The sequence below is a fragment of the Carcharodon carcharias genome, chromosome 2, assembly GCF_017639515.1.
Source record: "Carcharodon carcharias isolate sCarCar2 chromosome 2, sCarCar2.pri, whole genome shotgun sequence".
Taxonomy (NCBI): Eukaryota; Metazoa; Chordata; class Chondrichthyes; order Lamniformes; family Lamnidae; genus Carcharodon; species Carcharodon carcharias.
This window is the reverse complement of record NC_054468.1, coordinates 124,501,624-124,524,089: the sequence shown is the minus strand read 5'-3', so window position 1 is coordinate 124,524,089 and position 22,466 is coordinate 124,501,624. Positions and strand designations below refer to the sequence as shown.

The following is a 22,466-nucleotide window of genomic DNA, read 5'->3' as shown; positions in this document are numbered from 1 at the left end:
TCTGGCAAACAATCTGGGTATTTGGTCATCAAAAGAAAGCTAACCTAGGTTCATACAAAGGAAATGAGAGAGACGTTTCATTTGCTTTTTATTTTAAGGATTTTCCTTCTTTGACTTCCAGACACTGTCTTCAACAGATTAGCAAATAATCAACAGTCCAAGCCATAAAAGCAAAATATTACAGATGCTGGAGATCTGAAATAAAAACAAACTGCTGGGAAAAACTCAGCAGGTCTTTAGCATCCATGGAGGGAAAAACAGATTTAACATTTTGAGTTCAATATGACTCCCACTCACTCCCAGTCTCAGGATTCTTATTCACCCTCACCCACCAACACACACACACACATACACCCACACATACTGGGTGAGGGTGAGTGGGTGAGCACCTTGAGACTGAGACTAAGTGTGAGCTGGACACACACACACAAACCTTCTTTATTTATTATCATTATTTTAAATAAACAATTTATTGCTTTGGCTTTTTATTTTGCTCAGCAGGTTGCTTCTTTTCATACCGCTGCTTTTTAAAAAAATTATATTTAATGTTGTGCCAAACCTTATCTTGCCAATATTTGCTCATTGGCCCTTGAGTGAGAAAAAATTTGAAATTTGGTCCCCCATGCTGAAAAGTTGGACAAGCCTGGTCCTGGCAATGTTTGGTCCCTGGATACAAAAATCAGATGCAAACTGGTTCAGATGCCAGAGCAGTGTTGCCGACTTGTGCTTTTTCTGCTACATGCAAAACCATGTATGGCTAAGAACACTAAACTGAAGCTCTCTTTCAGAAAGGTAGAACCATCTGATTTGCCTCACTCCTCTGCTTATTCCCCATAGCCCTGTAAACTTTTCCTTTTCTAATATATATCCAATTTCCTTTTGAAAATTACCGCTGGATCTTCTACCAACAACTTTCAGTGTTAGCATATGCACTTGAGAAAATAATTTGAAAATTATATCAAACGGGAATCGTAATGTATTTTCTTCAGTTTAAAGAGGACAATATACTGAATCATCCCCTTACTTCCCATACCTATAGTATTTCAGTACTTCAAGACACCTAATCCTGTGTGACACTCCAACTCAATATCACTTATGACAGATGTTTGAAAATAAAATCTTTATTTCAATTGTGAAAGCTTAATTGGCCATGGCACCAAAAATCCATTGGTGCATAATAAAAAAACCTTGGGGCAAGTTATTAGCCAGTGCTCAAAATGACAAGTGATGTAGTGTAAGAGAATAGTTGCTTAAAAAACAAAATAACTAATTCTAAAGTACGAGAAGTTTCCAATCTTTAACCCTTGTGGTTCCGTTCTATGAACAGCACAGATTCTTGGCAGAAATTTAACTCCCATACATCTCAAACTACTATTAGCAGTTCCTGATGACAGTTAGGATTCATCCAACAACGAGCAAATAGCATTAAAAAAAAGTCCTAAAACTACAGACCCACAAAAATCGAACAGGACAAATCAGTGGATTGAAAATAGTAGTGCACGACACTGCTACTTGGGCTTTTAGGCTCAATAGTTAGGGCATGGAGCCACATATGATTTGCAAACTAGAGTTTGATCACCAATGATATAAATCATCAAGTCTACCTGTCCTACTTGCATCAAATTTGGGTAATTGCTATCAGTTGGATACAATTATATGGGGCCAATATCGATAGGTATACTTTATTTAATACATTATTTCAATTCCAAACTCTGTATTTACTTGCCAGAATTTCCAGAAGTTCCTCTCCTTTATTGCATCTTGTTCAGATTATTGATGAAAAGCATGCGCCTTCATTTTCACTGTCCATGATTACATCACGTAAAATTAAGATTGAACGTCTTGTTTTAAGTGCCTCACCCTCATGCCAAAAGAACAATACACGAACAACATAATTCATAATTCCAGATAAGACCATGGCAGGCATCACTCGTGCTCCTACTGAACAAAGCTTCAAAACAGTAAACCAACCAAATTGATTTCTCACAAGCATTCCCAAAGCAGTCAAGTAGCAAGGAAAACAGGAGCTGCAAATGATATATGTGTCCCACACAGATGTATCTATTAAGAAGCAAGCAAGTATTTTGATTTTGGACTGGAAACCAAAGAATGAGTTCTCTTAAACACATTTTCATCTTTAGCATATAAAGAAAGAACTTGCATTTATAATGTGCTTTTCACAACCACAGGATGTCCCAACATATTTCACAGCCAACTAAGCAACTTTTGAAGTGAAGTCAATGTCGTAATATAGGGAAACATGGCCGCTAATTTGTGCACAACAAGATACCACAAAAAGCAATGGGATATCAACTAGCTAATCTGTTTAAATGATCTTACAGTCATGACCTGTCAAGGTATATATAAAATAAGTCTGTATTATAATTAATCAATAATGAAAGTATAATTACAACAAGCTGCCCTCTCCATCTATGCAAAGAACAGCTCCTTCCAACCAGTTTTGAATATAAGCGAAGATGTATAACCACTCTAAAGACCCTGGAAAAAAATGCAAACATAAGATATAGTAAAGTTTACAGGGGTTACATTCCTGTGAAACCTTTCGAACAGCGAAATTGTGAACAGCTATCATACTTTACAATGGGAGTCAATTAGATAGGTTCCAGCCATTCTAAAACTAGACCCGTATAAAGGTTCAAAGGCAATAAAAACTGGTTTTTAATAAATTTGAGAAATTTACTGGAGAAATGGCTTAACAATCTATCAATTTGGATTCCACCCTGGGATCAGGCATGTCAATAGTAACCTCAGCCGGGGATCGTAACAATAGTAGAAGTGTTAGCCTGTCCTTTGCAGTCCTTTTTTCTTTGAGTATGCAAGTCCTATTTAGCACTTTCTTCCAGAAGAGGCCAGTCCACCCCCCCTCACCACCACCACCCCCCCCAAACCCCTCCCCAACCCCCACCAACTTCACATTACGTAGACCAAAATGCTTTTTAAAGCGATCAAACCATCCTGTATAGGCTGAAAATCCTCTGGAAAGCAAAGAAGAGGCACCTTCTGCGCCCCCTTCATTATCACTATTATCACCAATAGCATCAGCACTATCCTCTTTACTATTTTCTATGTGCTGGTACGATTCAAGTGCTTTATTTCTAATGATTTGGCTATTAACTGGGGTCCTCCTTTGTTTCTGCTGCTCCACACGTTTAGTAACTTCTCCGTCTCCTCCAAGTGTGAATCTCTCCTACTTAACAAAAGTTAACCTGGCAGTACAACTCCAGAAACACTAACATTGGCCCTTATTTTATCTTCAGACTGCCTAATGTACCTGATTATAAATTCACTGACATTGTGTACGCTGGCCAGCATGGTAGCACTCGCCCAAAAAGTGACAATATTAGATAGACTGAAAAATGGTGCAAGCGTCGTCACTTTTTTTAGGGCATTTACTACTAGGCTCTGAGTCAATCACAGAATCGTTATGGCACAGGAGGCCAGTGGACCCACTGTGTTTGCACCAACTCCCAAAATAAGCATTATTACTTAGTGCCATTCTCATGCCTTTTCCCCATACTCTTGCATATTGTTTCTATTCAAATGATCATCTAATGCCCTCTTGAATGACTCAGTTGAACCTGCCCCCACGACACTTCCAGGCAGTGCGTTCTAGACTCGGACCACTCGCTGTGAGAAAAAGATTTTTCTCTCATTTTTTAATATGGTACTGTACTGTACAGGCTTAAAGATTTCCCAGATTCTGCACTGTGATCAGGAATTAAATCATAGCAACAAAGAACACCCATGTGCAAACAGTGACAGATGACACACGTGTAGTGCACCTTGCTTTCTTTTAATCTTCATTTAGGCAGTTTTTTTTTGGGTCCTGTATTTTTCAAAGTTGGCTCTTACAGTATTTTTTAGATTTAAAACCACGGATTAGTGAACAGTTGGAACTGCAATTAGGAATCCAGTACAAAGACTTTTGCACAGGTAAATGAATTTGTGAAACAGGAAGTCACAAATGGCAGGACTTTACTGTATTCAGCCACAATAACTGCGAAGCTCCTTCACCTTAACAAATACCCATTAACACTCAAACGTTTAGACTGGATACTTGGCCAAAATACTGGAAAGCCTCTGCTATCCACAGATAAGTACATGAAGAGGGTAGACGAGGAGGAGGAGAAGGAAAAAGTCAAAGTAGAAATTAATATAGCTACACTGACTAAATCAGCAATTGATACGCACTGAGCTAAGAAATGTCCATAGAAGATACTGCTTTGATTATATTTGAATTTTGCTCAATATTAAAATATTGAATTAAAATATTGAATTATTGAAATATTAAAAACATGCTTCAACACAGTCACTGAATATCACCATACATGGCATGTTTAAATATTAAAAATAAATCTGTATTTCCCCCAGTTGTGGTAAATATCATAAACCACATACGCTGGGAAAAGTATGGTAATTAGCCATAACCCATTAAGGACCAGAGGCATCTCTCTCCATTAGAGAGAGACAATTGGTTATACATGAGTTGCAGGATACCACTTCCAAATGTAGGGTAAGGCAAGGAGGCAAATCTCCATGAACTACCACAACTGCTCCAGGGGTTGAACCCGAGCAGTTAGCATTATTCTGCATCACACTCTAGCCATCTAGCCAAGTGAGCTAACCAACTGCACACTGGGGAAAGTGCCATGCTCAGGTCCTGATCTGGGATGAGTCATTTGATCCCAGCTGGGACAGATGCTGGCACACTACATTTGACCACCTGGAGTAGGAAAAAGATCAGCCAGGATTCCAACTCTTAGTTATATATTGAATCCTGCCGGAAAGATGCCCCCAAATACCAGATGAGATTGGGATCAGGAGACCATGATGCCACCTGACACCTCCCTCCACCCTAATGAATATCCTGATGTAGGTATCAGAGGGCAACCAACTACCATGCTGCAGTATAAATTTCTGTCACCATGACAGGAAGAAAACATTGGGTAAAAATAATAATTGTTGCTGAATTCTAGCTTTATTATTAAGTTTAAATTTCGATACAGGTGGGACTGCTTAATTTCCAAAAACCGTGGCTCAAGGAACTATGTTTGATGGTGACTATCAATACCGACAACGATAGAGTCATTTTTCTGAGTGTCAAAATATGAATAAATGAAGGAAAAGGGGCACTTATTTCTGCCCAGAGCTAGAAATTAACAAGCCATTTGGAAACTTACCATACCAACAGTATTTATGTTCTAACAAACCTCAGGTCATCAAAAACTCATCAGCCTGAAACGTTAACGCTGTTTCTCTCTCCACAGCTTCTGCCTGACCCGAATATTATCCAGCATTTTCTGGTTTTATTATCAATGCCACAGGTGTTACAATTCCTGTAGAGACCGATAACTTAAAAAAATTAATTTCTCAACAACCAAAAGACAGGATTTCACATTTTAAGACTGTTAATGTAACAAAAATTAAAATCAACATAAATCAAACACTGCTTAACAGGAAACCAATACATCAAGCTAAAGAAAAGGTACTTTCACATTAACTAACTAACACAATCGAGACATGTCTTACAGCCCCTTTCACTGTGCATCGCACTTCTGGCAGACATTTAACATTACAAGATCCAGTCCCAAGATGCTCTCAATTTTCCAGCAGGCTCAGTTCTCCCTGCCACAACTGGTTGAATCCTCCCGTATCCTTCGAAAATCATCCCACTCCAAATAAACCGACTCGCACCAGCAAGGTTCACCTCAGCAACTCCTTGTTCCTTAAACCTCCAAAGGTTCTGCCTTCTCCATCTTTTCAGACAGAGAACCAGCTCTCACCAGCATTCTGCTTGACTGCTAACACAAATACATTCTCCTACTGCTCTTCACAGCAACTGAATTATCTTTCTCTCCTGGTCTGTGTCTCTGCATCCAAAAAGCAGCTGTCCCTTTTCCCGGTAAAGGTGTGAAAACTGTTACTTCATTTTCAATAAGTTTCAGTTTGAGTTTCTTCTTCATGACAAACAAATCTATGGCCTGTCTCGGCAAAGGTTTAATATGACCACCATCATCCCCTATCCAGAACATTCTGTTTCACCTTAAGTTAAAGATGGCTTTTTAAAACATAACTGTCTTGTAAAGTTCCACATTCACAACACAGGTGATACACTAGTTATAAAAATGTTGAGATCAAGACAGAACACAATCACACCTTGGGTCTCCAAATGAATGAAAACACCTAGCACAAAACCAGAGCGTAGTTAATAATAGTTAGGGGCTAGGAAAGCTTCCCTGTAAATATAGCCAGATAGAAAACCTAAGATAACTAGTTATTCTCAACAGAGACAGATATATTGCAACTGTTATGAACATCCAGGTTAAGGAGAAGAAAAAAACTAAGTCAAGGTTCTAATACGATAAAACTTCTTATGACATACCTGATCTCCATCTGATGATGTCACCAAACTCATTTGCTGGGCTGCCACAGTCAGCATTTCTTCCCCCACTTGCAACCTTGGCCATAGTTAATGGTAATACGACCTGTTGCAGCCTATATCCACTGTTGAGTCAAAAAAGAAAAATCGGGGAAGCTTCAGAGGTCCTTTAACTCCAGCGTTCCCTCATGTACTTTGCCTCTACTTGGACCCACAACACCTAAATGATTCAGAGGGGAAATAATAAATGATACCATAAAACAAAATATTTTGGAAACATATATATTTAAGAGAATTGAAGGAAAATTTTACATTGCAGATTTTATACATTTGAAATTTTAAGCACGCAAATATACTGACAAGTCAACAGCACACCCTCCATACAATTTAAACAAAGAACTTGCATTTGGAAAATTTCTTCCACATCTTCAATATGTCAACAGGCATAAGATTTTTTTTTTAATTGATTTCACTATTATCTAGGCACAGGCTGTACCCAATTTATGCAGGGCAGGACCCCACAAACAGTAAATGAAATAAATGTTCACAATCAGCTTTGGTGGTGCTGGTTAAAGGATGAAAGTTGGTCAGCACAAAGAACTCCACTTCTTTGAAAAGGTGCCACGGGTTTTTTTTTACATTCATCAGAACATGAAACCTCAGGGAATCAAGGTATATGGGGAGCAGGTGGGAAAGTGGAGCTGAAGCCGAAGATCAAGCTGATCTTACTGAATGGCAGAGCAGGTTCAATGGGCCGTAAGGTCTTCTCCTGCTCCTACTTCTTATGCTCCCAATGCATAATATAAGCTGCCACTAGTTCATGAATGCTGTGCAAATTCAAGGAGAGGGCAACAATCACAAGATCAACCTTAGAGGTGATAGAAATCTCTTATCATAGCAACTCTACTTCTCTCAATGTAATTAAGTTATAGAATTAAAACAATCTCTTTCAAAAGAATGGCTTCAAAGTCAACCTTTATCATTTTAATTGAAACCATACCTACAAACATCCATTATTTTCGTTATACTAAACATGTTGTTTGTCTGTACAACAGCAAATTACATGAAATCTACAACACAGAAACATGTAATTCAGCCCATCTAATCTATGCTAGTAATTATGATTCACACAAGCCTCCTCCATAGTAAATACCTGTGCCCACCCTGCCCCCATAACCATTTATCCCCCTCTCCCTCATGTCTGCATTAAGTCTCCCTTAAATGCATTTGCATTACTGAGTAAAGAAATTGCTCCATTTTTTAATTTGATATGTTAATGGTTACCTCTTGTTCCAGACTAACCCCCAAGTGGAAACAGTTTTTCTACAGTCATCCTATCACTCCAGAATTTTAAAGAACTCTATTGGGTCTTCTCTTAGCCTACTAGCTGCAGCCTACTCAATGTGTCAGCCATGGATTAGCTGGTTACACTCTCGCCTCTGAATTAGAAGGTTGTAGGTTCAATTGGCACTCCAGGAATTGAGCCCGAAAGTTTAGGCTGAAACGCCAAAGCAGTACTAAGGGAGATATCTGCATTCCCAAATCTCTATTCCTCTGCCCCATTTAGTTTCTCACTTCACAAAGAGTAAGTCACCCCTTTATCCTTCCTAACAAATCCAACCACCTCATACTTTGCAATATTGAATTCTACTTGCCATTTATGCGCCCATTCTGCAAGTCTGTATGTTCTCCTGTATTTTGGCACAGTCCTCCATGTTATTAACTACATCCCATAAATTGGTATGAACAACAGTGATCCCAGTATGGACCCCAAAAGGTCAACACTTCCCACTAGTTCAAGAAACCTCCCTAAACACATATTAGCTGTTTTCTGTTTTAATCCAATCTATCTGGCCCCAACTCCAGTTACTGCACTTAACAGTACTGAACTGATCTCTACTGCAGCAGTATTAGCATGCTACAATTGATCTCAGCTTCTCCAGGCTGGGGAGGTTGCCAAAGATGAGCCAATCTTCCTGTTTCATACTGCCAATGAACACTGTGTGGAAATCTGGTGAATCACAAATGCTCCAGCACAAAAACAGGTCATTCTGCCCATCAAATCTGAACCGATATTGTTTTCCATGTTTCATCTTTGCTAATTCCACTCTTGTGTTCACTCCACTTTAACAATCCTCTTTTTAAAGAAACAATCAAAATCTCTTTGGGACCAGAATTAATCTTGGTTCTGTAGCCCCCAACATCTGAATGGCCTTCTGAAACCCAATGTGTAGGTTTACATTTGAAAAATGGCTACTCAGTCAAGGTAGTGACTTGGCTGCAGTATGATACCCAACTAAGAGTTTTGACTTACAGAAAGGAGAAACTAAAGCAGAAAATGAATACTTTGTTTCAGGAACTTATTTTAAGGTTAATACAAGAGTTTAGGGCCAGGCGGGTGTTGATCCAGGATGAACTTTAGTTATGTCAAATCCTGGTAATTTTACAAATTCAAGCATATTCTAATTGAACAAATTGAACAGCCATTTTTTATCACTCAGACACAATATAAGCTTTGGAATAATCAAGATCGTCAAAATAGATTATCTCTCATTTATTTCACTGCTGCTTGTGGGATATTATGATGCACATTTTGGCTGCCACATTTCCTACAACACTAACTACATCTTTAGCTGTAAAGCATTTTGGGACATTCTAAGGTCATGAAAGGTGGTAAGTAAATGTAAGTTCTCTCTCTTCTTTTCCTTTTAGGTAAAGGCAGACTTGTTGCAGAATCACAAAATAAAAACAAAATACTGCAAATGCTAAAAATCTGGAAATACTCAGCCGGTCTGGCAGGATCTGTGGAAGGAGAAACAGAATTAACGCTTCAAGTCAAATGTGACTCTTCGGAGTCTTTTGGGTCATTTTCAACTTAAAACATTAACTCTGTTTCTTTCTCCACAGATGCTGCCAGACCTGCTGAGTTTTTCCAACACTTTTTGTTTCTATTTGTTGCAGAATCATCCCAACTACCCCGAGTGCCACCTTCAAATACTCAACAGGTTATTATTTCTCTCTACAATGTTGTCCTAACGATTTTGTATAATGCAGTAAATCCCACAGCAAATTATACACAAAGTGGGAAGCATCTTTTGACCTATAAACACTAGGATGAAATATTGATGATTGTATATCTGATACAAGTGCTTACATGAGTAGGAACAACTAGAACTAATTAATTTAAGATAGCCCCAAAAGAAGCTCACTGGCATTAAAGCATATTAACCTGTGGATTTGTTTCCCTAAAAACACCTAGTGACATCACTGTACTAGTATGGGGAGTGCCTTCACACTAGGCCCACAGTCCTCCAGAAATCCCTCAGCCCAGACTATCCAGTCCTTTAAACTCAGCTGGCTCAGCCCCGTTCATACTTGTACTTCCTATTCACTGTTTTTTCCAGTTTGAAGATTGTAGGGCTGAAGGTTTGGAAACGTGAATTTGGGGGATCAATCCCAAACCAGAACACCAAGATCTGTTAGGGTCAGCAATTTGAGATAAATGAAATTATAGTTAATTATATTATAATTAAAATTGTATATAAAAAATTAACCATAGTTAAAAACCCTTTCCGAAATCTGAGGCCACACCATGCAGCCCACAAAGGCTGAGACTCTCACGGTCTGCTTGAAAACTGGAGCTGAAGAGGCTGCAACACCACGCCCTGAAATGCATCCTAATGTGTAAACACTGGCGATCTCTGGCCCACAGGGAACCAAAACATACACTGTGTAGAAGTACCATGTCGAAGGAGAAGTTACTTCCTTGGTACTGGCAGTAGTCCAGAAAACTGTGGGACACAGCCTAATGGCCCTTTAACAAGTCACACAATCACTACCAAAATAGCAATAGTTAGAACTCCAAGGTCACAGATCCCTGCCCATTGTGTGCATTAATAGAAAAAAATGGATATCAAAGCAAGACAGTTACAACTCATCATAAACTATGTCCTGGGAACATCAAAGACACAAACATAACATTAAAACCGAGCAGTATTTGTAATTTAAGAGTTTGATCTTCAATTAGGAGATTAAAATAAGTTAGGAAAAAAGGAAAAATAAAGAATGTGACCACTACAGTGAGGCCTTATTAAAGGGGACAAACTTGGTTACCAGCTAATGAATGTGCAGCTTCCCACGAGTGTTCTAATTTCACTATATGACTGAATCACTGAGGCAGTCAGGTGATATGATTTTTTTTAAACCAACTGTCACAGATTTCAGCAAAGACTAAAACGAGGAAAATGTACACACTAGATCATTCATTATACTGGCATTCATGTCTTACTTTCCCTTGCATACTTTATTTTGCCATGTTGCCTATTTGTTTCATTGTAGTCATATTAATAAAAAAGATGTTGAGACTCAGTGTGTCAGTGTTCTGCAATACAGCCAGCCCGTGACTGATGCCTGCTTTTATTTTAAAAATATTTTCCAACTTAAACTTTAACTTAAACCAAGCTTTCTGGCTAGGGAAGCAAAAACAAATTCTAAGCCAGAGCTCCCACTACTCATCACTATTCAAAAACCCCTACTGAAGGTCAGTATGTGGACTCTGGGTAAAGACAGAAACAGACACATTGCAATGTCCCTCTTCAAATAGCTTTGAAGTGTTCATTTTAATCCTTCAGATCCAACTGCCACAAGCAGCAAGCAATTCTCATCAACTCTCACTCATAACAAATGCAGAATCCCTCCCGATCAACAAAAGAAAAATACAACTTACCCAACAAAGAACTCCAAGCTCCTTCAAAAACACAAAATCCATAGCAAATATTTCTCAGGCACCTACACTTCACTTACCTTTCTGATGTTCACTTATCAGGCTAGTCTATTCCCCCCCCCCTCCTACACACCACTTTCTTCCATGCCAGCGATACCCCTCTGACACCCACTTCCCTCCACCATACTCACTTCCTATTGTCAACACTATCATAGCGCTTAACTTTTCTTCCTCCACGTCCACCATTTATGCTCAAAGTTTAAACGCAGAAGCTCCAATTTCAGCTCCTTGGACTTTCCAGGCCTGCAGAGAACTGCTAACGGCTATTTCCCTAACTAGTGAAAAGACGTGATTGAAGGAGTACCAATCAGGGAGCAGCCTTCATCAGCCCATCCCAAGCCTAAGAAGTTTAAAGAGCTGGGATTAGACCAAAAGTAGAAGTCAGCACTGAAAACGGAGACCAGATTCAATCTGTAGGACATCAACAGTAAGACCATTTTATTGCCCAATACAAGCAACCTCAGCCAGAAACAAAAAAGGTGACAACAACTAGATCCATCATCCAGCACTGCAGTCAAAGTTAGGGCCATCAGGATAGTGCATCAGATAGAAAAATAGGAGTGTCTGAGAATTTTGACTGTTCTGCAAATGTTAATCCAAGCTGGGACACATTTCCATGATAGTCCTTCAGAATTTCACCCAAGTTACCTGCATGGGCTTAGACAATGAAATACTGACATGCTACTTGACCACGAAGGACATCATAGCCAATCCCAACTTTACCCAAGAAGTGCACAAACACACACTTACAGTAAAGGTGGAAAGAAGGTCAGGGAGCAGCTGTCAGGAGCAGGAATTGTGACTACTTTTTCCTCCCTGTCTCACCCTGGTGCCATAACCAGCTAACTCAGTTTAGTTCAGAGAACGAACATGGAGCCTTTCTCATCTGTGCGCCTCACTGGGTAAACTGAGCAGAGACAGCCAAAAACCACATGGTCCTAAGCAATAGCTTCCATCTAATTCCATGCATTATTCCACAACCACATAATAACGGATTTTTTCTTTAAAACTCACAGGCCAAGAGCAGAATACATAAAGCAATAGTTGAAGCATTTATCAATTTTTTTTTTTAAAAATCACCAATTAAAATTACCCTTTAACAAAAACATCCCTTTATTGTTCAAAATATGGACATGGTCAAAATCCTTTGCAATACATCATTACAAATCAGGAAATAATCCCTGTCCATGCACATTCTCACCAACAGATTATGTTTCTATAGATAGCATTAACTGGGCTCATATTTTTGTTGGGGGAATGTACTCCCTGCAGCAAGCACGACTTGAGATTAATGACCAACTTAATTGTGCTCTCACACAGAACTTCTTATAAATGCTGCCTGCTGTGTTCTGCAGTGACCAAACCTTTATTCTGCTGAATAAAGTGGAATTTCATAATTAGCAGTCAAAATGCTGTGACCAGCAAGTTCAAGCTGAACTGTGCACCCAGAAGGAGACTTCAAAGCAGCAGCGCTTATTCAGGGGGTGGACTGCACAAGACATTAAAATTCGGTAGTCTGAAGGATTCAGAAGTGATTGGGTTAACAAGACAGAGGAAAGAGCAATAACCAGTTCAGCATGCTTCCATCTATTCCTCAGTTTCAAAATACAGACACTGCACTGCATTTTTACAACTTGTCAGACATAAAAAAAAAATCAAAAAAACACAACACCAGGAAAAAATATAGTCCTGTGACATTTCACTTTCCAAGCAGTGTGCTTTTCCAAATGTCCACATTTACATAATTCAACCAAAACTAAATATCAGAAATGAATATGAAAAACACTCATGTCGGTGCTGGGGTATCTAATACTCCCAGTACCCCACGCAAACATGTTTCATACAGTGAGCACAGGAAAGTATTATAAAAGCGGACAAGGAGGTGGGGAGAGTGGGGGGCATCACTCACAGACCAAATCCTATCCCCATCCAACACCCCTAAAAGCAATTTCCAGCAGAAGTCATTGAACAGTAATCAGAAACCCAGTCTATTCTTTCCCCTCCCTAGCCCAGGGACACCAGAGGCCCAAAGGAGCAATGCAGCTGCCAACCTAACTAAGATCTGCTAAGCTAATGCAGTTCATATTTTAGATCAAACCAGCAACTTTTCTGGTTTAAAGTTCAGTTCCATAGTTTACTTACTGACATCCAGACAGTCTGCACATCAAGCAACCTTCAGTCTAGCACAAGCAGAAGTTAAGATCTGCCACTAATCTTTTATACAGCACGCAGCGTTTGATAAATTCCACACGCAAGGTCGCTACCCAGAATGAATTTGATCTGTAGTGCTTAATTTCTGCCACTAGGGAGCACAATGCGAGAAGTTGAGCACGAAAAGAACACTAAAGTGATTCATTTGGATCAGCCAACACCCACTCCAGGAAAAATAAGATTCACTGAAAGCTTGAGTGTAACATAGGAAAGGTTTCCTCATACTGAGAGCTGTTTAACTTCCCCAGCTTGGTGCTGAGGGAACTTCTCCCAAATTGCTGTTGCCCCAGTAACTAGCTGCTGGGAGATGGCAATGATACCTAGACACAATTTTTCCCTCTGATTTTCTTCAATCTTCTCTTCCCCCAACCATTAGAACAGAGCAATATTGCAATTTTTCAACTCAACTGCACACCAGGAGCCAAGCCTATGAACCTCTATGCTCTGCTGTATTGTGTATTACTGAATGGATGTTCGGGGCACACAATTCCTAAACTGCTAGTTCCACTTACATACAAACATATGAATTAGGAACAGGCCACTCAGCCTCTGAGTCTGCTCCACCATTCAGTAAGATCATGGCTGACCTGATTGTAACCTCCACTCCAGACTCCTGCCTATCCCCAATAACCTTTCACCCCCTAGTTAATCAAGAATCTATCTAGCTCTGCCTTCAAAATATCCAAAGATCCTGCTTCCACTGCCTTTTGAGGAAGAGAGTTCCAAAGACTCACAACCTTCAGAGAAAAAAATTCTCATCTGTCTTAAATGAGCAACCCCTTATTTTTAAACCTCTAGTTCTAGATTCTCCCACCAGAGGAAACACGCTGCTTAGACTCATCAGGATCTTAAGATTTCAATCAAGCCGCCTCTTACTCTTCTAAACTCCAGTGGATACAAGCCTAGCCTGTCCAATCTTTCCTCATAAGACAATTGGCCCATTCCTGGTATGCCTAGTAAACCTTCTCTGAACTACTTATATCTAATGATTTACATCCTTCCTTAGATAAGGAGACCACTACTGTACACATACTCCAGATGTGGTCTCACTAGTGCCCTGTATAATTAAAGCATAACGTCCCTACTTTTGTAATCAATTCCCCTCACAATAAACTGTACCATTCTTTTAGCTTTCCTAATTACTAACTGTACTTCTTAGTACCTTTGCTCCTTTGTGATCCTTTGGATTTGTTTAACAAGACTATCTTCTGAGTTTACAAAATAAGTTAAACTGAGCTGCACCTGACTTTGTGTAAAAGAGAAAAAAAAAATGTTCTGGAAAAGGCTAAAGCATATAAATGAAAAACAGAGGAATAAACAAGTAAAAGAAAAATACAAATTAGTAAGAGAAAATAGAGACAAATGTGAGAGTCAGATAAAAGAGAGAGAAGAATCAATTTTTAGTATGCTGGAGCTATTTATCGAAATCTCATGTCCAAAGGGGTTCTAAATTTTCAGCCTCACTTCTAAAGATGTTTTTCACATATAAGATTACCTGTCTGGATGTTAAACAAATTACAAAGGAAATTCAAAACAATCACCTGCAAATGTTACTTTGATAAAATGAGTGTAGTCCACTCCAATATAAAATAAGAGAAAGAACATGCAGGGTTATGGGGATAAGGCAGGGGAGTGGGACTAGATAAAATACTCTTTCAGAGAGCCAGTGCAGACTTGATGGGCCAAATGGCCTCCTTCTGCAGAAGATTCTATAATTTAAAACTGCGCTTCATAACCAGTGAATTTCACCTACACTATGTACAGATTGTCAAACATGAGATGGCAGACAAATAATCCAAATTCACATTTTTTTAGCAATTTGGTGTTATTTATTTCAGCCAATTAAAATTATTAGAAAATTTTATAGTCATAAGAAACAATTTTGATTAATCAGGAGTAGCTATAGTGCTATTAACATGATAAAATATTACAAAACACTTCATAGAGGCAAAAATAACTAAAGAATGATGAAATGTTTCATGCTACAATCAACAAAGCATAGTTTCTGATGTCATTAAGCTAGAAATATTTATTATACTGTTAGTATAAATTTTGCATGATTTTTTTTACTAATATGGCTTTATTTTGCTAAAAAAAAATTATTGTTAAAAACTAGAAAAGTATATAACTGTACAAACCAATAAAAAGCCAATCCAGACTACCAACTCTAATTCATAAAACTGATAGCAAATTAAGGACTCTAAAACTACAGGTGTATCTGTATGACTTAATGCATTGAGCGGTAGACACAGTGTCATTGAATATTGTTAAGGCAGAGGTAGATAGATTTTTGACTAACAATGGAATCAAAGGATATTAGGGGTAGGGGGGATAGTGGTGTTGAGGCCACAATCAAATCAGCCATGATTTTATTAAATGGGGGAGCGTTCCTACTCCTAAATGGTATGTTCATATATCTTTGAGCACCAAATGTCTCAAGATAAAATCCCAGCTCCACAAGCAACAAAAAAGTTATGTCGAAAGTGCAATATGATTTCGTTCTAAATGAGGCTAGAAATATTAATTCTTGAATAACACACTTTGGCAGTGAAAGATAGCAATCTAAGGAATAAAACAAGTGATAAAAGCAAAAAACTGCGGATGCTGGAAATCCAAAACAAAAATAAAAATACCTGGAAAAACTCAGCAGGTCTGACAGCATCTTCAGAGAGGAACACAGTTAACGTTTTGAGTCCGTATGACTCTTCAACAGAACGTTCTGTTGAAGAGTCATACGGACTCAAAACGTTAACTGTGTTCCTCTCCGCAGATGCAATAAAACAAGTGACATGTTTTCAATATGACTTCCAGGAAAACCACAATTGCTCACTGTTGTTAGAAACTGAAAGCAAATTACTTTGTATTTCTAACACAAAATGTTTTATGGTCTTGGCAAAAATTGTCATTGCTCTAGCTCCAGAAACGAAGTCACAAAGGACACCAGTAGTCTCTTGAATGCACTTGTATTTATATAACACTTATAAAAATGAAAAACATCCCAAACACTTCACAGAACAACAAAATAGAAACATAGAAAATTGGAGAAGGAGTAGGTCATTCGGCCCTTCGAGCCTGCGCCGCCATTCAATATGATCATGGCTAATCCTCTATCTCAACGGTATACTCCTGCTCTCTCCCCACACCTCTTGGTGCCTTCAGAGTCTAGAAGTCTATCTATTTTCTTCTTCCAAGTATATTCAGTGAGTTGGCCTCCGCGGCCTTCTGTGGCAGAGAATTCCATAGGTTCACTACACTCTGAGTGAAGAGGCTTCTCCTCATCTCAATCCTAAATGGCCTTCCCCGTATCCTGAGATTGTGACCCCTTGTTCTGACACCCTCCAGCCAGAGGAACCATCATCCCTGCATCCAGCCTGTCCATCCCTATCAGAATTTTATATGTTTCAATGAGATCTCCTCTCATTCTTCTAAACTCCAGTGAATACAGGCCTAGTCGACCCAATCTCTCCTGAACATTAGAGCAATTTAGGGATCTGGGACCAAAGGTATAGTCAAGTGGTAGGTTTTATGAAGACAGTCAAAATGGAGACAGGACCCTGAAACAGAGGAGAAGGGCATGGGGTGGAGGGAAGGGGGAAAACAGAGGAAGAGAATTTCAGTAAGTCGGAGCCAGGCAGCTGTAAGTTCTGCTACTGACGGAGCAAGAGAGACATCACACAGACCAGTGTAAAAGGTGAAAATCACTCACTGCCATTAAATCAATACAACTGCTCAGAAAACTGGAACTCCAGGTTTGGCAACATTGTCACTTTTGGTTTGACCCCTTGTCAACATCTTAATTTTACCCTCATCCCAGGTCTTTCTTGACATTCTGATCAGATTGCAGATCATTGTGACACAGTGGAATAACTTTGAACTACACATGAGGGAAATCCAGGTTCCACACAATGTCTGTGCCGATCTCAGTCTACATGTCACAGTATTTGCATGGGATGGCATGGGGTGAGATGGAATAGAAAACAATCATCTCCTGCTCATTGCACAGTAATCCCAGCTAGAGGTGGACAGGTTAGGGAGGATATGAAGACATTAAAGAGGGTTCAGAAATGATTCACAAGAATGGTTCCAGGGATAAAGACCATTCGTTATGTGGGTAAATTGGAGAAGCTGGGACTGCCTTCCTTGAAAATGAGAAAGTTGGGAGGAGATTTGATAGAGGTATTCAAAATCATGAGGGGGTCTGGACAGAGTAGATAGAGAGAAACTGTTCCCATTGCTGAAGGATCAAGAACCAGAGAGCACAGATTTAAGGTAATTGGCAAGAAACACCTGCAACATGAAGAAAAACTTCACGCAGCGAACGGTTGGGGATCTGGAAATACACTGCCTGACAGCGTGGTGGAGGCAGGTTCAATCGAGGCTTTCAAAGGGAAATGGGTAATTATCTGAAGAGGAAAAACGTACAGGGCTACAGAGAGAAGGCAGAGGAGTGGCACTTAGTGAACTGCTCCTGCAGAGAGCCAGTACGGACACAAGCTGTATGGGCTCCTTCTGTGCTGCAACTGTTCTATGATTCTTGGAGGTGAGCACAAGGCTGACCTCAGCTGTGACATCACTAGGGTTAATCATCCTGCTCACAAGAACTACTATACAGCTGAGAAATACAAATGAAAACAGCACACAGGAAACAATCTGCTGAGGTTATTAGTCAAGCCTTGATGATTGTTTTACAACTCCAAGAGCAGTAATCTCACAACTCAGCTGTAATGTTACATCACAAGATCACCCTGTCACTTTTTTGAAAGTGTTATCTCTATCCAGTCCCAGTTCATATGCACTGAGACGCTGAGACTGATGACTAGTTCCCCCAAGTCCACGACTCCCTCCCATCCATGCTGCATTCACCAACAAATTAAAGGCAGAAAATGCTGAAGAAACAACAATCCGTCAACAGAGGACAAAGCAAATGTCCAGCTTTCTGTTCTTGACAAGAAATTTACATTTGAAATATCAAATTGCCTTTTCTCTTTTCTAACATAAATCTGCCAATTATTTCCTGATTTTATTCTAGGTTCCCAGCACGACTTAATTCTTTTCATTTCCCCAACTCAAAAGAAAGCTTACTATTAATGCCCTCCCGACCTTCTTAACCCACCCACCTGCCTCACATGGAATAACATGCAGAGGGCAAAACTCACTTATCAAAGTAAACTAAGCACCACTTGGTGGGTAGCCCAGGCACCCATCCACCGCAACCCGGGCACCCGCTCGCTGACCCAGCGCAACCCGGGCACCCACCCGCTGACCCACCAAAACTTGGGCACCCACCCGCTGATCCACCACAACTTGGGCACCCACCCGCTGATCCACCACAACTTGGGCACCCACCCGCTGATCCACCACAACTTGGGCACCCACCCGCTGACCCACCACAACTTGGGCACCCACCCGCTGACCCAGCGCAACCCGGGCACCCTCCCGCTGACCCAGTGCGACCCGGATACCCAGTGAACCGGCCTCTGCCCCTCAGGCCCCCGCTCGGCCTTTGCTTTTTTCCTCTCGCTTCTCGCTCACTGACGGATCCCGGATTTTCTCTGAAGCAGACACGATCCTGGAATTTCGGGGCCGTTAGGAACCGCCTGACTTACCCCGTGGCTGCGCTTCAGTCTCCCCTCAGTCTGGGCCGGGCTGCGCTGCGGTTCCCGCCCTCGGGCTGCGGGCTCCGTTTTGCGGTTTCCGCTCCGCAAAACTCCGCGGCTTCCAGCGGCCGCGACTCCAACATGGCGCCCGGGTCACATGACAGCGCCTGTCAATCAAAGTGGCAGCGACTCGCGCACACTGGGGTCAACCCAGGGTCAATCAGCAACCCGGGGTCAACCTAAGGTCAACTCTGGGTCAATCAGCAACCTAAATGTCAACCTAGGGGTCAACTTAGGGCCAATCAGCAATTCAGGGGTCAACTTAGGGGTCAACCTCGAGTCAATCAGCAACTCAGGGGTCAACCTAGGATTCAGCCCAAGGTCTATCTGCAACCTAGGAATCAACCTGGGGGCCAATCCACAGGCTAGGGGTCAACCCAGGAGTCAATCCGCAAACCTGGGGACCACAGCCCAGAGATCAACTACAACCCATGAGTGGTCCTGCATTCCAGGACTTGGACAGGAACCCTGGGGCCACTCCTCAGCCTCCCCTCCAAATATTTGGCAACCCTACTGATTTGCAGCTTTCACCCTGAGCCATTTCAACCTCCAGATACCAAGACATATCAACTCCCACTCAATGTGATGTTGAAATACAAAGCAGCTTGCAGTTATAGAGATGAAGAAAATCATCACATTTGCTGAAAATCTGAAACAAACTCCAAAAATGCAGGAAATGCATAGCAAACCAAGTCCAAGTCTGTAAAAACAAAAGGTTGACAGTTTAAGTGTGATTGAGATAACTAATTCACTAATCTGAACCTGTCTCCTGTCTGTGCAGATTCTGACTGACCTACAGGTTGTAATCTTGCCTTTGGTCTTTATAGTTGCTGCTCTGGCATGTACATTTCCAACTTTTGCTTTTTGTTTCACTTCCACTTACAACGAACAGCACTTGCATTTATATATAGCACCTACACTATGGCAGTCTAAGTCACTCCAGGACTGATGTATCTAGGCTGATACTCCAGTGCAGTACTGAAGGAGTGAAATGCTGTCTTTTGGATGAGACATTAAACCAAGAACCCATAAAAGATCCCATGGCACTACTGATATTGTGATCTTAGTGCACCAAACTCAGATGCTCCTGGCAACAAACAGTTGTGCAGTTCCCCTGGTGAATCAGTTGGTAAGTGTGCAATACGATATCTAGCTTCAAATCAGAAAGGTCACATGTTTGATCCTTCGTCTATTTTTCCAAATTTCCTTCCATGCCCCTGGGCTAGGGAAGTTCAAATACCATGGAAAATCCTGCTGGTAATCATTATCCAAAAACTCTGTCCATAAAATCTGGAAGTGTCACATAACTCAAGACAATGCACACACTGGGGGGAATCTTTTTCACACAAAGGGTTGTGAGAACATGGAATACACTGTCTCAGAGGACATATCTGAAAAGTTTAAAAGAGGGACGAATGCTTACTTGGGAAGTAAGGGTATTAAAAGATATGTGGAAAGTGAGGGGAAGCGGGATTTTAAAAAGAGCTGGCATAGTTAACAAAAAAGGAATAGAAGGCTCAATGAAGGTTCCTGTTTGTGTTTGAGGTCAAAAAAACATATCAATCTCAGTTGTGAATCTCCATTCTCCAATCCCACTATCACCATCATTATCAAGCCACATAAAAATCCTGACTATTGATGTTCATATACAATGCAAGAGATTATACTGTGCAAAACAGCAGAGCTCTTAAACTCCCTATTGACATCATTCTCAATTTGAGATGGTCATCAACCAGAATCCCAAATTTTCCAATTTGCAAATGAGCCTCAAAGAGAGAATGTCTTCAGAGTTTCGGGGCTTGATAGGGTGGGTATCAAGAGGATGTTTCCACTTATGGGGAAGACTAGAACTAGGCGACTGTCAGGAAGATATAATAATTTTCATAATGTTATTGGAATTCATTGTAGAGTAATAGTGAGGTCTGTGTCTATGGGTGTGTGTGTGGCGTGGAGAGGGGACTTAATTGAATTAAAGGCAGCTATCCTGAAGGCATTGATGTATCAGAAGATAAGCTAGATTTGAAATGTTAAGTAGGTAAACATGGGTGGAGTTTTAGAATGTGAGGCGTAAAGGGAACATTTGCATTTTTAAATAAACCAGTCCAGCTTGAATTCAAAAGAGGGGGTGAAATATTATACCTACCCAGGAGAAGTTAAGAAACAATGTGTTTATTTTTCCCAAAGATTGCTGGTAAAATTGGCACTATGATTTTTTTTATTGTTAGAGAGGTAAAGTCCAAAGGCATAGTGAAACAATGGGAATTTGCATTCAAAGGGGAAAATATGTAGAAAGGAGAGAAGTCTGTGTGTAAGGGAAGGTATTCTAAGAGCTAACAAGTGTGAAAAGCCTCTAGCCTCTAAGCCTCAAACTGCTGTCTGCAAGAACTGAAGTTAAGAAAACTTGAATTTGACTGTTCAGTGTATCGTGTTACTTTGCCTGGGTCTTTTAAAATCCATGTGCTTTTACTGTTGCCTTAATGGAGGTGTAATTGGGAGATAGATTAATCAGGGAAGCTAGAAGTTATTATAATAGTAATTTGTAAACCTATATATGTGCTTAAAATATTTTTTTTACTTCATAAAGGTTTCATTTAATTTTTTAAGAAACCTATAAAACTTGGTGGCCTTGACTGTCAAAGCCCACATCTCAAAATGAGCACAAATTGCAAATAGTTGTGGCGGTTGCTTCAAGTTTCCCTCTGGGATTTGGGTAGCTTGGCATTTACCATCCAACTGCCATAACAGGGGCACAGTTTAAGAATAAGAGGTCTCCCTTTTAAGACTGAGATGAGAATAATTTTTTTCTCTCAGTGGAATTCTCTTCCCCAAAGAGAACTGGAGGCTGGGTGATTGAATTCATTCAAGGAAGAGTTAGATTTTTGATAGACAAGAGAGTCAAGGGTTACCGGGGGGACAGACAGGAAAGGGGAATTGAGACCACAACCAGATCAGTCATGATCTCATTGAATGGCGGAGCAAGCTCAAAGGGCCAAATGGCCTCCTCCTGCTATGAAGTCCTATGTTCCTAACACCTGCTTTCACTTCTCTGCAAACATATATAATGATGTAAACACTTACGGCATTACCATGAACATTGTGCGGCACTCCTATAAGCTTTTGGCTATCTTCCCTTGCTAAACAATAAGAAAACTTTGCCAAGCACTTTTTTCATGAAAATGATGACCCTTTAATTTTATAGCATTTAAGTGGTCAGGGAAATCCATAAATATGTTTTATTTTCACACATGGTTGTTTCAGCTCTCAAGACTGGAACTATTTTTTTTGCCACCAATCCTATTGTTCTTCACAACAGAAAATCAACATTTCCTCCCTCTGCTTTCCTGTAGCTGTAGATAAGGATCAATGTAGCAGATTTAGTGCTGAGTCACATTGAAGTTTTTGATTCATTTTAAGT

General features: G+C 40.3%; 1 protein-coding gene across 8 annotated transcripts in view; it reads right to left on the bottom strand.

The window, feature by feature from the left end:
* Positions 1-19,136, bottom strand: part of utrn (utrophin) — a 664,110-nt gene extending 644,974 nt beyond the window's left edge. For 5 of the 8 annotated variants that reach the window (XM_041182781.1, XM_041182786.1, XM_041182784.1 and 2 more), the window contains exons 1-2: positions 11,315-11,408; positions 6,404-6,620 (exon numbers count right to left, since the gene is read on the bottom strand). In XM_041182781.1, coding sequence (XP_041038715.1) covers positions 6,404-6,488 — 85 coding nt within the window. In that variant the 5' untranslated portion in view covers positions 6,489-6,620; positions 11,315-11,408. Of the gene's footprint in view, positions 1-6,403; positions 6,621-11,314; positions 11,415-13,325; positions 13,344-19,000 lie in introns of those variants that run through there. The other 3 variants (XM_041182782.1, XM_041182783.1, XM_041182789.1) reach the window with 3 other exon arrangements.
* Positions 19,137-22,466: the final 3,330 nt, after the last annotated feature.